The 14,633-nt window shown below is 42.0% G+C and overlaps 1 protein-coding gene across 3 annotated transcripts in view; it reads right to left on the bottom strand.

Moving 5' to 3' along the window:
* Positions 1-2,483: 2,483 nt before the first annotated feature.
* CUNH10orf90 (chromosome unknown C10orf90 homolog) overlaps positions 2,484-14,633 on the bottom strand; it is an 88,213-nt gene continuing 76,063 nt past the window's right edge. For all 3 annotated transcript variants that reach the window (XM_061364089.1, XM_061364087.1, XM_061364088.1), the window contains exons 7-9: positions 5,298-5,361; positions 3,925-4,024; positions 2,484-3,388 (exon numbers count right to left, since the gene is read on the bottom strand). In XM_061364089.1, coding sequence (XP_061220073.1) covers positions 3,350-3,388; positions 3,925-4,024; positions 5,298-5,361 — 203 coding nt within the window. In that variant the 3' untranslated portion in view covers positions 2,484-3,349. The remainder of the gene's footprint in view (positions 3,389-3,924; positions 4,025-5,297; positions 5,362-14,633) is intronic.

Genomic DNA, 14,633 nt, shown 5'->3' with positions numbered 1-14,633 from the left:
TAGAGCTGTACCAGCAGGAAAATGTGTCCCTACTGAAGACACAGGACGTGGGCTGACAGCCAGAGAACCCGAACTCAAACAGCATCCAACAAGAAGGAAAAACACAGCATTTGACAAGTGTGGGTAATCTCTTTAGGTTGGGAGTTTTCTGTGTCGAGCACTATGCAGTGGCAAATGTACACTTTACTTTGAAATGCCTGCAAGTCCAAAGTGGAATTATGTCTATTTTTTTCTTGACTCTAAACTTCATTAACTTGATGCCTACTTGCATAGGGCTCATTTTTTTTCTGAAATAGCATTTTCCAGTACAGTCTATTTCCTATTACAATGACTAGATTGTAGAGCTGAAATGAATGTCAGAATTGTTTGCTGGATACATTACCAGATACCTTCTCATCTAAGGCCCAGAAAGAGAAATTAGGTTTGCAAGAGAGATCGTTTATGGTCTTCTGAAGCAAAGGTTTCATATCATATGAAACATTCCCAGACAGTGATTTGCATCGTGCATTTTGCTCACTAGGTTTACTCCCGAGCTTATTTATACAAGAGGATTTCCACCTCAAATTGCCATGTATTTGTCCTACAGATTTTGAACATTACATTTAGATAAAATGAAAACATCTGGAAATAACCTTTTTACAAACCCAAAGGATTATGTGAATGGTGCATAGGCTTTAAGCCGTTGAGAAGCTCAAGTACCTCATGAGCCAGTGAAGGTGAGGATGCAGCAGGCTGGTGTGGTACCCTGTCTCCACGGATGGCCAGCAGAAGAAAGAGGAAACTGGATCAGCTGAGAAGTGTCTTGCCCTGGTCAGCATGACAATGTGGGTGCCAAGGGGCAGAAACCTGGCTGAACCACATCACATGAAGCCTCTGCTATTCATTTCTGTTGCTCACGTGGTTCATATTATCACGAAGACCTGGGTGCTGTGATTTCTAGGGAGGATCAGCTCCTCTCTTTGATATTCCCATCCAGACAGTGAGAAGACCGTCAAATATGCATATATATTTGTATACATATAAAATTCTATGGGTATGTGGGAAGGATATTTTATGACAGATTAAGCTATCTCCTTTCAGTTCCTGAGAATCCTGCAGGACAAATGTCCAATTTCAACATAAAATACTCTTTCACTTCTAATGAGGAAGACTCTGGCTCTTCCACTCTGCCAGAGAAGAAGTGGGAAAAGAAGGAAAAGCTTTGGGGCTCTCTTCTCCTGGTGGCACTAGGGTTCAGTCCCACATGAGGAGACATCCCTGACAATGAGCCTGGTGCTACGCACTCCACAGATACTGAATATCAAATTCCTTGTCTCAATTACAAAACCTCTCGCTTTGGCTCTAGGGTAAGATTAATAGCAGGCTTAAATATACACAGTAAAGCAGGCTGAAATGTATCTAGTATTTCTGTATGGATGTGTGCAGGAAATAATGCTCCTTAAGGGTACAAACTTGATGAACCAAAGCTCCATTTCTCTGAAGTCAAGAAACTAGAGACTAAGAAACCAAAGGGAAGAAATGCAAGTTCCTACTGAAATCAAAGGGGATTTTGGCACTGACTTCTGTAGGAAATGTCTCTAGTTGTAGTGAGCCATAACCAGACCAAAGCTTGAAAGATAATCCTTCAGATTCAGTCTAGGATACCATGTGTGGGTGCTTTTATGGCTATAATTTATCACTTTGGTGGAGATCCAGCAGTTCACCAGAGAAAGGCCCTCCTTGTTTAAGGCAGGCCACATCTTTTTTCTGGAGAGCAGCAAGGCAGATCAGAGAACCCACAGGAGAGCAGCTCTACCAAGCAGCTGAGCTGCAAAGCTTGGTGGATGCTCCTACTTGCAGTCCCTTGTACAAGTTCTACTCGGAGCCGTTGTCTTCCAGCCTTGACTTGAGTTTCCAGTAGAGTGTTACTTGCTTAAAAAGACTTTGTTCTGGGGGAGAACCATGCCAATTTCTTCCTCACAGTGAGCATCACCTTACCTTAGGTGTCCTTTTGAAATGTATTGAACTAATTGATAAGGTTTTAAAGGTATCTATCTGGAATGCAATGTATTTGTTCTCTGTGAGCGAAAATTAACATCATTAATCCTACTTTACCAACTAGGAAGCTGAAACACAAAGAGACAAAGTAAGTTAACAGAGGCAGTCAGAACCCAAGATATAACTAAGCTCCCCATGTCCAGCAGAGGTCACACAGCTGGAGGATATCGCTGCGGTCAAAGCCCAGCTCACAAACATCCTTCTTCCAAAAACCTGACCTTACATCTCGAGCTAGATTAGAAAAATAAAGCATAGATCTCAAAGGCCAAATTCCAGCCTCATTCAAACACGCTCAGTTGAGTGTTTGTGCAACAGAGGTTAACACTTACTATGTTTTTTATGGGCAATATTTTTTACCGTAGGATTTGTGGCATGCAAAGGCCTCTCAAACAGTTTCAATAATTGTGTTATATTTAACAGTACCAAATAAAAATGTAGCAGTTGGATCAATATTATATTCATGTTTTATTCCATAAATAAACTCCATTGGTTTGTAAGCTGGTTGTTTTTGCTTCCAAAATGTACAAATAAAGATTTAAATATTTTTGGAGGAAACATTACAGATGGTTTTAGTTCTGCAATTTTGATGCAAACATACTTCTTGGCACCACTTCTTAATATGCCATTTCTATAAATACTAAGTGATCATAGAAGTGGAGTAAAATATATATTACAATGAAAAACACAAAACCCTGTTATAATCAAGTTTTAAAGTATTGCTCTTTAACAGGTAAGCTTGCTATGTAGATTCACTACATAAACAGGAATAGAGTTCTCCAGAGAGCTAAAATATTGGTCCCTTTTGGTATGTTAAGTATTAATGTGAAACTGCTGCTTCTATGATTATGTGAGAATGCTACTTCAGCTTGTTTCTAAACATAACAAATAATGTTTTTCATTTTTCTTTACTTCAAGGATTTAACTCACAGGATATCAATTAATAGAATACTTGAGTGAAATAAGTTGTCCAGATCTTATAAACCCAGGTCTATGGCTACAGAGATACATCCTTTTTTAAAGATTAAGATAAACAATACCACTGGCATTCGGTATTTGCATTTAAAATGACTTAAATTATTTCCTCTGGGCAAACCGACCAAAAGGTGATGCTCTGAAACAGCTGTGTCCCTTTTAGAGTGGTTTTGATTACCTGAAAGTTGCCTTAAAATTTCAATTGAAATATAAATGTTCTTTCTTCATATAAAGAGCCAAAGATAAGAACGACACCTCCAGGTAACTGAGATAACAGTGAATTTTATGGCAGTCAAAGGCATTTGGATCCAATTAGGATGGTGGGCAAGAGAATCCTTTGTCACTCCGTGTTTCTTTGAAGGAGCTGGTCCAGTAATTGCTAGGGAAAAACAATGCAAAACAACCTTAAGATCTTGTTAGAATACATGAAGTGGATGCAACTGATGCTGTAGGTGAGATGGTTTTAATATTCTCAGACTTCTAATCTGCTGCCTACATTGCTTAAAACTAATGAGTAAACCCCCAAACACTGAAAGGTTTTTCCTTGTTGGACAGGAAAGGTGTCATTAGATGAATAGAGAACTGAAAACTGATACTTGTGTGCAACATGCAGCAGGGTTATCTGGGAATGCCTCAGAGCTGCTCTGGGATTACCTGCACTAATGCAGCTTTCTACCACAACTAATTACTCATTTCTAAAAAACCCCAAAGTTTAGGATGCTTATTCCAACACAAGGTTCAGCTGTTAATTCCAGTTTAAAGAAGTACCTAAACCCAAGGACAAGGTTTGAAAACACAAAGCTCTCAGGGTGTACACATGATTAACACAGGATCCCCAGGAAGGTGCTGCCTCTACGGACCCCATTCCCAGGTAAAGAAGGGGTTACAAAACTTGGCATTCCAGTAAATCTTCACCTTTTTAAAGTTCTCAACACGCAGTTTGTTACTCTGGATGATGATCCGTTTCTGTTTTTCTTCTTGTTTCTTTTTCACTTCAGGTAAATTGTCATAAATCCTGCAATGAATTTAGAAAGTTAACTCCACATGTCGGCCCTGGGACTCGCAAATCTCTTGTTTTTCCTATGGGAAACATTTGCCTTCATTGCAATACTTCTCATTAATGGGCAACTCCAAGTACTTGAATTAGGTTTATAAAATGTTTTTAATTGTAAATTATTAACAATAATGTTTTTATATAAAAGCTGACTTGTTGAAAACTACTTCTGGACTAAAAATGAAAGAGATGGGATCAGGTTATCTCAATGCAACAGCAACATTCTGCACCAGCTTCTAATGAGCTCAGTGGAGTTGGTTTCAATTTATAGCAACATAATTCAAACCAGAATCTGGCCTGTACACTTTTTTTTTTTTTTATTTAGGACACAAAATTAATGCCAAACAAGTATTTTGACTTATTTTTCTAAAATATAAGAAAACCATCATTATATGACCGCAGACAACATTTCTTGCTGTCATTAGGAACTCTTTTCATCAAGGAGAACACAATCTGTCCATCCTATAAATAGCATAAGTTGCCCTCAAAAAGGTGACTTTGGTCTAATATTTTCCATTGAAATCAATGATAAAATTCCAAGGAGCCTGAAAAGAAAGTTGGACTTATTCTCTGCATGCATAAAAAGCTTGCTTAGTTCTGATTTTAACTCACGATATTTTGTAATAGTGAGTTCTTGAAGCAGCCCGTGTTGGCTGCAGAAATGGGACAGATCTTGAGCACTTTTAAAACCAGGATGAATTCTGCATGGATGCCATTTGCAGCTTTCCTTGCTGTAAATGATGGCATGAAATACAATGCAGTTAAACCAGACAACACACTCCTAATAGTCTGCTGGAATTCCCATTCTCTGTGACATAATCATGGTAAATAAAAACCTCACCAAAGTGACTGTACTGCTTACATTTTTGAATGTCCAACATGGGATGGAACTGGATGATCTCTAAGATCCCTTCCAACCCAAACCGTTCTATGATTCTAAGAGGGGGTTGGAACTAGATGATCTTAAGGTCCTTTCCAACCCTATTCTATGATTTTGTGACTTAGTTTTCATGCCATGGGGACCCCATGCTATCCAAAATTGCTAGAAAAGGGCAGGGATGTCCCAGATCTATCAAACTGGTATGGCTGAAGAAAACCATGGGAATTGCACAAAAGCATGGCAAGCAATGTGACAGACCAACCCTCCAGTGTATGAAGATGACATAGAAATACACCACCTTAGGTGTGAGATGGCAGTGATTAGCAGTGAACTCAAGACCGAAGTGATTTGTACCTTTTAGATCTCATATGCATCTCCTTCTCAGGAATGAATCTTTCCTTTGGTTTGAAGAGGTTATCTAGAGGAAAAATAAAGTTAACATTGAAGAAATCTGTGTTTACTGATATTTTATATGTCACACTTTATGTAGTCATGATATTATGCTGTCTCTGGTTAAACTTTTGATGCCTTAAGGCTGGATATCCAAATCTCTACAGGTCAATGGGAACATATTTAACAACTTCATCTGGAGCTGGATTGGTTCCTGAAGCTGCTCTGCAGAAAGGGAATGATGGATACAACCAGTAGCAACCACCTCTATATCAGGCTTGTGATTGTCACATATAGCTGTGTGAGCCCTTTATTCAGAACAAGAGCCAGCAATGGTTTCTGCTCTATCAAACAATCTACTTTGCCCATGTTCCCGTGTGCACAGTGGCCATATCCTCACCTAATGGTTGCACTTAATGACCTTAAAGGTCTTTTCCAACCTACTCGTTTCTATGATTCTAATATGCGTTGGGAACCTGGCCTGGTGTGATTATTCCTGATTCAATTTACACCTGTTTTTGCAGGGCTGTGAATTATTATGATGAGCTTTAGGAGGAGGAAAATTATATTGCTCTTTCCTGATCAAATATGAAGATATCTGAGATAATTCCAATCAGTATTTCCCTGGATACAGGAAAATAATTACTGATTTTAGAAGTTGGTGAGTGTCAGGAATAGGCAATTTTAACACCTTCCTTGCAAAAGTGGTTTCTGAATGAGGAGGGATAGTGTTTGTACAAGGTGGGAAGCCAGTAAATACGTAATCAGAACTGGTTCTTGATGAAGGAGGTTCTGTTTAACTATGTTTATCAGGGAGAAGAGGGAGGATTGTTGCCTGCACATCTTTGTTATTTAGATGTGCATCAGGATGATGAAAGAAGATTCAGATGTACAGAAGAACTGGTTTTACACTCTGCTTTCTGAACACAAGGATGACCAGAGCATTCACTACACCCAGCCACATCCCTGTGGTTTCTCCAGGGTACTGAGCTCAGGGATATAATGCCTTCTGCAGTCACAAGAATCTGAATATTAAAGGTATTTGCCAGTATCTTTGCAGGACATATGACAAATATACATGCAAATTTTAAGCACTTCAATTTTCCAAGACATAATATATGTCACAGCAGGCACCGCATCAGCATCTTGATGCTGTCTCATTCAAGAGGCAAAATACAATAATCAAGGCAGAGAAGTAAATACAGAGAATAATTCATTCCAGAACTGCCCCTGAGAAGACCCAGTGACTGTTACCCAAAAAAGGCTTCTTCCCCACTAGGTTTCCTTCCCTGCTGTTTAACACACAAAATGTTTCAGGGATCTTTATGGGAGATGTTTCAGCAACCAAACAGCCCCGAGCAGCTTACAGGGCTACACCCAGAGGCAAAGTCATACTCAGATTACTGCATTTCTCAGGAAAACACTACGTGTCCTTTAAGATCACTGTTGTGTCTCGACGTAGAAATAAAAGGGAGCTTTGATGCAGTTCCTATTCTGAACACAAACTGAGAAGGGGTGGAAGCTTCCTCTGCCTGAGGACTAACTATCTTCCACTCAGCAGTTGCCTACTCTTAATCGTGCTTATTAAAACTTCAGTCCACATAAGCAACATGCCCAATTTGCTAGGAAAACATAATTTGTCTTTTAGTTGTTAGTGGGTTTATGTTCATTTACATGTTGATTAACTTAAAAGCAATAAACACTTGGATGCTATTGTCTGAATAAGCCTGAAACTTAAGGGAGCAGATTGCCCATGACCCAGCTGGTGAGGGATTAGGGTCCAGGCCCATTGATTTGCTGAGACCAGTGTGGATCCCAGTGCAGTTCAGAGAAGCTTCAGTGTAGCCCCTTGCTGCTCGAGGTTGAAAACCTCATTCTGACAGCTCAGGATTGCAGGATGCATCCCTTCCCTCAAGGCGTGTACCCCTAACCTGGACAATGGTATGGGATAAGTCTGAAATCATACAGAGCCATCCCTATGGGTTCTCTGCACTGCTAAAACAAAGGCAGGAGGTACTTCATGCTGCACAGCAAATCCAGGTATCTTTTTTGGTCTATGTGGTCCTCAGTATGAGATCCCTCATAAAACAGCCGGTTCTATGTGTCCCCTGTACTAGGGCACAGAAGAGAGCCTGAGGGCATTGGAAATAACACTCCAGAAGAAGCTGCACTACCTGCACCAAGCCCTCACACAGTAAGTCAAGGCAGATGCCTCCTGAGATGCAATACTACCCAACAACATTACTGGCCAGCACAAAGCCTGAGTTTCATATGATTTCCTATGCACTGGGAATGACATCTACCCTCAGTGCATAGGAACATTATAAATTCTTATTCAGGGAGTTTTCAGGCATAGGATTTCTGGTACAAAATGAATTGTTTTATGGATTCCCCCCGGTTTTTTCCTAAATAGAAGCTGTTAATGACACATTAACACTTCCAGACCTCTGTGTGTAGCCACCAGGACATGTGAGGGATAAAAAAACCCAGCCAGGGACCTGCAGGCCAGTGACCTGTCTTGTAAACAGCATGACAAGCTCATCTCTATATTTCCTGTGAGTCACTAACACAGACTGGCCTCTGTCTTGGAGTGCTGGGAGGCACCACAGAAACAGAAAGCTGTGTTGGTGAATCATAGAATAGAATCACAGAATAGTTAGGGTTGGAAAGGACCTTAAGATCATTCAGTTCCAACCCTCCTGCCATGGGCAGGGACACCTCACACTAAACCATGCCACCCAAGGCTCTGTCCAACCTGGCCTTGAACACTGCCGGGGATGGAGCATTCACAACCTCCCTGGACAACCCATTCCAGTGCCTCACCACCCTTACAGGAAAGAACATCTTCCTTATATCCAATCTAAAATAGGTGCTTCAGCATAAGGCTCTAAATCCAGAATAATCCTCTCCTGATGGCACAGAAATGGTCTTCAAAGGCATCAAACCCTGGCGATTCTACCTGGAACAATGTGTGTGGCTGTGCAGGTGGCTTTCAACAGATTGATTAGAGAGAAACTAGGGAAAATCTTCCAAGAAAAACAGAACTCTATGTTGGTTCCAAAAGTACCCTTTGTGAAGCAGCTTGGAGTCAAAAGGTTAACACTTATGGCTAAACATCCATATAGTATGGCTTAGCTCACTCTCAGGTTGCAATGTATAAGAAAAAAAATCATATGCCAGCATCAAGCAGAAGTAAGGCTAATCCTCAATGGGTTTTAGGATTAGAATTAAAAACCATAATATATATATGTATTAACATAATACATATATATATTTTGTAACGATGAAGTTCTTTACTGTGAGGGTGATGAGGCACTGGAATGGGTTGCTCCATCCTTGGCGCTGTTCAAGGCCAGGTTGAACACAGCCTTGGGTGATATGGTTTAGTGTGAGTTGTCCCTGCCCATGGCAGGGGGGTTGGAACTGGATGATCTTAAGGTCCTTTCCAACTCAAACTATTCTGTGATTCTATGAAATGTACTGAAAAATAAATTAAACTGGGTATAAATGAGAAAAAATCATACGTGCATTTAAATAATATTCAATATTAGCAAGTGTATTCAATATTACAGTATTCAATATTAGAAGAGTATACCCCGAAGTGGAAGAGCAGCACATGTACTGAACTATAATAACCTGCCGAAAATGTCACAAAGACCAGAATTAACATTAAGTACTCTAAATTGAATTTTACCCAAGTTCCTTATCAAGTTTCATAGCTTTCTACTACTTTTGGAGAAAACTATTCCAATCACTAGAAAAGATGGATTTCAAAGCAGACATTCAGCATTTCCAGTGATGCCCTGCAGTTAAAACAGGTACTGACAGATAGGCACGAAACACTTCACTGGTGTTTAAGTCAAACCTTGTGAAACTACTGAGATTCTGGTGTCCACACCAACAGTGTATACAAAACATCTTCATAGCAGGAGAAAGAAGCTATTTCAGCAACTTGTAAATGAAGGTAAATGGGTCATCATGGTAATATATGTTAACTAATGCTAAACTGCACCTCAGACAGGATGAGTAACTTTCCTGCTCTGGAAGTTAGTAAATGTTTAGACAGAGAACAGATAAAATGATTGTGTTGGAACCATCCTCTGACTTCCTATTTACCAATAAATCACTGAAACACTTAAAAAAGAGTGGCAAAATTTATCAAAGGCTGACCTCTCTGTCTGTCAGAATATGCATAACGTGTTCTCCTAAGATAAATGCAAATTATAAGTGTTAGGAGCTAAAATGTGCCATTGAGGATGTGTCACCAGTCCCTGAAAAGCAAAGCACTAATAGTGGCGGTTGCTTATTAAACTGTTTTTTTACTGAAATGAAAAATATTTCACCAAAAACCCATTTACCCAAAGAAGTTTTATGATATAAAATATTATTTTAAACACTGCTTTTTAAAACCAACAGTCCCTTCAAAAACAAACTGGCCTTGAAGCTAAGATAAATGTCAAGGTGGCATTCAGCTTAGCATCCCCATAGCACTGGACTGGGAGTTCAGCCAGGGAATATAAAGTAGTGCCTATACCCAGGGGTGCTGCACAAACTTGCGCACATTGTATGTCCATGACTTCATGCAATGAATTACTTCAGCTGCAGTCAAAAGATGAGGTTTTGGTATTATAAGAAGTGTAATAATCCATTAGTTACAAGCCTGATGGTGAAGATTTGGACTTCCTGCTCATCTCAGAGAAATGGTGAAGCTGAAAAGTGGTCCTTCACCCAAGAGAGGATGGCTTATGGGCTTTCCAGCTGCTCAGGTCTGTCTTATTGAGACTTCTGGTCGTCCTTAATATTTCAGCCTTAACAATGGAAAACATCACTTGTATGTCTGAAAAAGCTGTTTTGAAAAATGAAATACCTTCCTCATTTTCATGCTAATTTGAGGCATCACGGAGGAGATTTCAGTCCACTCTGTCCAAATGATACCTGAATGTTCATGGATTTCATTCAGCAAAAGAATTGCGCCCTCAGCAAGTTTGCCAATGACACCAAGCTGTGTGGTTCGGTTGATACGCTGGAGGAAGGAATGCCATCCAGAGGGACCTCAACACGCTTGTGAGGTGGGCTGATGCCAACCTCATGGAGTTTAACCATGCCAAGTTCAAGGTCCTACACCTGGGTCAGAGCAATCCCAGGCACAGCTACAGGCTGGGCAGAGAAGAGATTCAGAGCAGCCCAACGAGAAGGACTTGGGGGTGCTGGTCGATGAGAAAATGAACATGAGCCGGCTTCAGTGTGCGCTTGCAGCCCAGAAAGCCAACCATATCCTGGGCTGCATCAAACGGAGCGTGACCAGCAGGTAGAAGGAGGTGATCCTGGCCCTCTACTCTGCTCTTGTGAGACCTCACCTGGAGTATTGTGTGCAGTTCTGGTGTCCTCAACATAAAAAGGACATGGATCTGTTGGAACAAGTCCAGAGGAGGCCACGAGGATGTTCAGGAGCTGGAGCACCTCCTGTATGAAGACAGGCTGAGAAAGTTGGGACTGTTCAGCCTGGAGAAGCTGTGTGGGGACGTCATAGCAGCCTTCGAGTATCTGAAGGGGGCCTACAGGGATGTTGGGGAGGGACTCTTCATTAGGGACTGTAGTGATAGGACAAAGGGTAACAGGTTAAAACTTAAACAGGGGAAGTTTAGATTGGATCTAAGGAGGAAATTCTTTCCTGTTAGGGTGGTGAGGCACTGGAATGGGTTGCCCGTGGAAGTTGTGAATGCTCCATCCCTGGCGGTGTCCAAGGCCAGGTTGGATGAGGCCTTGGGTGCCATGGTTTAGTGTGAGGTGTCCCTGCCCATGGCAGGGGGCTTGGAACTGGATGATCTTAAGGTTCTTTCCAACCCTAACTATTCTATGATTCTATGATTCTAATTAATTTGCATCTTACCTGGCCTTTCAAAATCATTTTTGTTTGATTAGAGCATGTACTTTTGAAAAGCATAAAATAGTTTCAGAAAATAGCAAATATGAAAGAAGGTATGGCAGATCTTGTAAATTTGTGAAGTATTAATTGAATCCTTGGTAAAATTTGTGCCAGCTTCTTAATCCTGACTTCTTATGCTACAATTTCTATTCATAGATGAGATCAGACCTTTTACTCTTGGAATAAAATGTCCATCACCAGAAATTCAGTTTCCTATTTGGCTACTGTAAGACTGCAATGAAATTATCCCCCAGCAAACTGACTGAACTTTGTGAGTCACCCATTACAGGGCACATAATTTCAACGCTGCCACCATCATGCAGAAAGCTCTTCAGATTTGGAGATTTTCCAATTCATTGACACCTTCCTTGCACAGGGGCTGGCTATCTCCCCCCTTCATGAGGATGAGGGCATGGAGGGGGCATGATGCTACCCCATTCACTCCATCACCTCTTCCCCTGTAGTCACAATAAGTCTGAGCATCAGGCTCCCAAGGGACCGTGTCACCCAATGCCAGTGACCTGCAATGTGCTGCCGTGCTGACTCATAGCCACTGACTGCTCTAATAAATGTGATGAAGAATACTATCTCAAAAATAGTTATTCCTCTTCCTAATTCAATTACCTTGCTGCAGCTTAGTCTTTATTGAGAGCTGTCAGCCTTGACCAAGAAACCTGGTGCCATCAGGGTGAGGGGCACTGCTGCTAACTGTGAGTGATGTGGTAAAGGAACCTGAGAACTGGCACAACTGAAGTCACACATGATTAGAGATGTGCTGGCAGCTGCAGACATCTCCTCAGCCACCAACAGCATCTGAAGACCCCAAGGATGCACATCAGCAACTGCAGGATTTGCTGGCTGTGCACTTATTGTAAATCCTGTGATTGCCATCTCCTCCTCTCTCCACAGCCCAAACAAAAACCTCCCTGGCTCAGAGCTTCTTAAGAAGCCAGCCCCTTGAAAACACCAGCAAACAAACAGCAATCCTCACCCCCCAGGCTTTTTGCAGCTACAATAAAGCTTTTTGGAGAGCTTTAGAAACACTACTGAGGAGGTATAAACCTGACTCCAAAACAGTACTAAAGATACAGGTTTGGAAACAAATCCAGAGAAAACACAGCAGGCACCATAGCAGGGGTTGAACGGTAACATTCAACTTACATTGCCGCTTCCAATGAACCACCACCCTCTGAAAGGGAAGGAAAAGGGAAGGTATGAAAAAACCATATGTGCCTGAGAAATTTCCTTTAAAGCCCTCAAAGTGCTTGGGTACACTAAGATCACACGGCTGTTCATTATGCAGATTTAAAGGCCTATAAACAGCTGGTAGTCCTGTCACTGCAGTAATTACATTAAGGTTTTGGAGATTTAAATCCAGTTATTTGGACATTGTTTCTATTCAGTTCGTCACAGTGGGATCTCTAATTTGTTCGACATAGTCAACAGCCGAGTAGTCTATCTTGGACTAATTAGCACTCTCCTAATGCAGCAGCACACATTACGCTGCACAAAAGCGAGTGTGAGCGTTGCAGGTTCTCTGCCTTCAAAGTGCTCTTGTGATGCTAAAACCTTCTGCAGGATCAACACTTTCATGTTGTTAAGATTCCTTTCAGGGCTTCGTAAAATCCTGCCCATGACTTACAATTAAAACAACTTGGGGGGTTTTGGATGGGGAGGTAAACAGGAACTGCACAGATGTTGGTATTTGTATGGCAATGATGTTGAATCCCAATTATTTCTTTCTCCCTTTAAGAAACTAAAGTTGTAACAATGCTGTCAAAACACTGGACAAGCATCCTAGCTAATCGTTTCATGTTCTCAGTAAAGACACTTTAGTCTGACTGAATAATCTTGGATGGAGGAAAATCTCTGTAGGTCATAGTGACCAGTATTTCTGGGTGAAAACCATTTTATTGAAATAAAAGCTTTGAGTCCAGAAACACATAACAAGCTTATTTCAGAGGGATAATTGCAGCAAACTTACCCAGTGCAGAGAGAAAAGCCTCAGGCTGTGGTTTAATCCCCATTTACATCTGCCACAACAGCAGATTGTCCAAGGGGACAATCCCACCTCTCCTGTGCTGCCTTCCCCCATGGGCATGGATGTGCATGTGGGGAATGGACAGGGAATGGCCTTGGGTGGTGGAAAACTAATTGAATAACTAATGTTATTGCCAGTGGTTGCAGCAAGTGTGCTGCAGTGACCCGCTCTGCGAGCACCTTGGGGCTGAACAGACACATGCTGCTTCTGCCCAGCCACAAGATTGCCTCCAATCCATCCCTGGGGTCACTGTGTCGGGGTCAGTGGATATTAAACTCATCAGACAAATTGCTCTTAGGAAAAAGATTGTTTGAAAGTGTATGAGGGCGCCCTGGCAATGAGCCCTATGAACCTCGGAGCCTCAGCCCTCTACCTCTACAAATCCCAAAGACACTGGGAAAGAGGAAAAAGGAGAAAGTAGGAAACCATCAGACTGAAAAAGGTAACCACAAGATCACACCCTGAAGCCTAGAAATGCCATCAGTACAATTCAGTATACTTAAGCAAGTTTCCATGTCATCATTTTACTCTCTTGGGTTCTTAATTTCAAGTGTTGTTTCAATGTGTGTTGCTGCGGAAAAGCTGCCTGTTTCCTGAGACCAAAAAACCTGAGGGCAGTCTGTGGTAGGGAGAGATTTCTTAAGACTAGCAGGGAAAACAGAAGAACCGCCAAATAAAATGCCAATGGCTATGGGGATGTGGTAAAGCAACTGTCTTGTGTCTGCAGAACTGCCTGGTTCCCTTGACTTCTAATGATGACTGAGGTCTAGTAACTGCTCTGGTCTTTATACATGGCTGCAAGAGGCATAAACTTCCAGATGACTACAGGAATGTAGATGGCACTGTAATGAGGACATAGGGCAGGTCTCTGCCCAGGGCACCCAGGGCAACTGGAGTGTACCTGGGAAAGCAATAGTTGCAATAACACAACATTGAGCCTCAGCCACAGCCTCTGTTCCCAGCTTTGGGGTCACAGTCATCCACTTCTGAACCACAGCTGACTAACCCAGGTACAACCAGAGATGGAGGTGGCATTCAGGACTTACTGTGTTTGAACAGTGCCTAAAGGGGCCAACAAGAAACCTGGAGAGGGGCTTTGGACAAGGGCCTGCAGGGACAGGCCAAGGGGAATGGCTTGAACCTGCCAGAGGGGAGACTGAGCTGAGCTCTTAGGCAGAAGCTCTTCCCTGTGAGGGTGCTGAGGCGCTGGCACAGGGTGCCCAGAGAAGCTGTGGCTGCCCCATCCCTGGCAGTGTTCAAGGCCAGGCTGGACACAGGGGCTTGGAGCAAGCTGCTCTAGTGGAAGGGGTCCCTGCCCATGGCAGGAGCTAGA

This window comes from Neopsephotus bourkii, unplaced genomic scaffold (assembly GCF_033783945.1).
Source record: "Neopsephotus bourkii isolate Nb327-2 ecotype Australia unplaced genomic scaffold, CSIRO-AGI_Nbou_v1 NB_1189, whole genome shotgun sequence".
Lineage (NCBI taxonomy): Eukaryota > Metazoa > Chordata > Aves > Psittaciformes > Psittacidae > Neopsephotus > Neopsephotus bourkii.
Note: the sequence above shows the minus strand (reverse complement) of the source record. Positions and strands in the feature narration are given on the sequence as shown.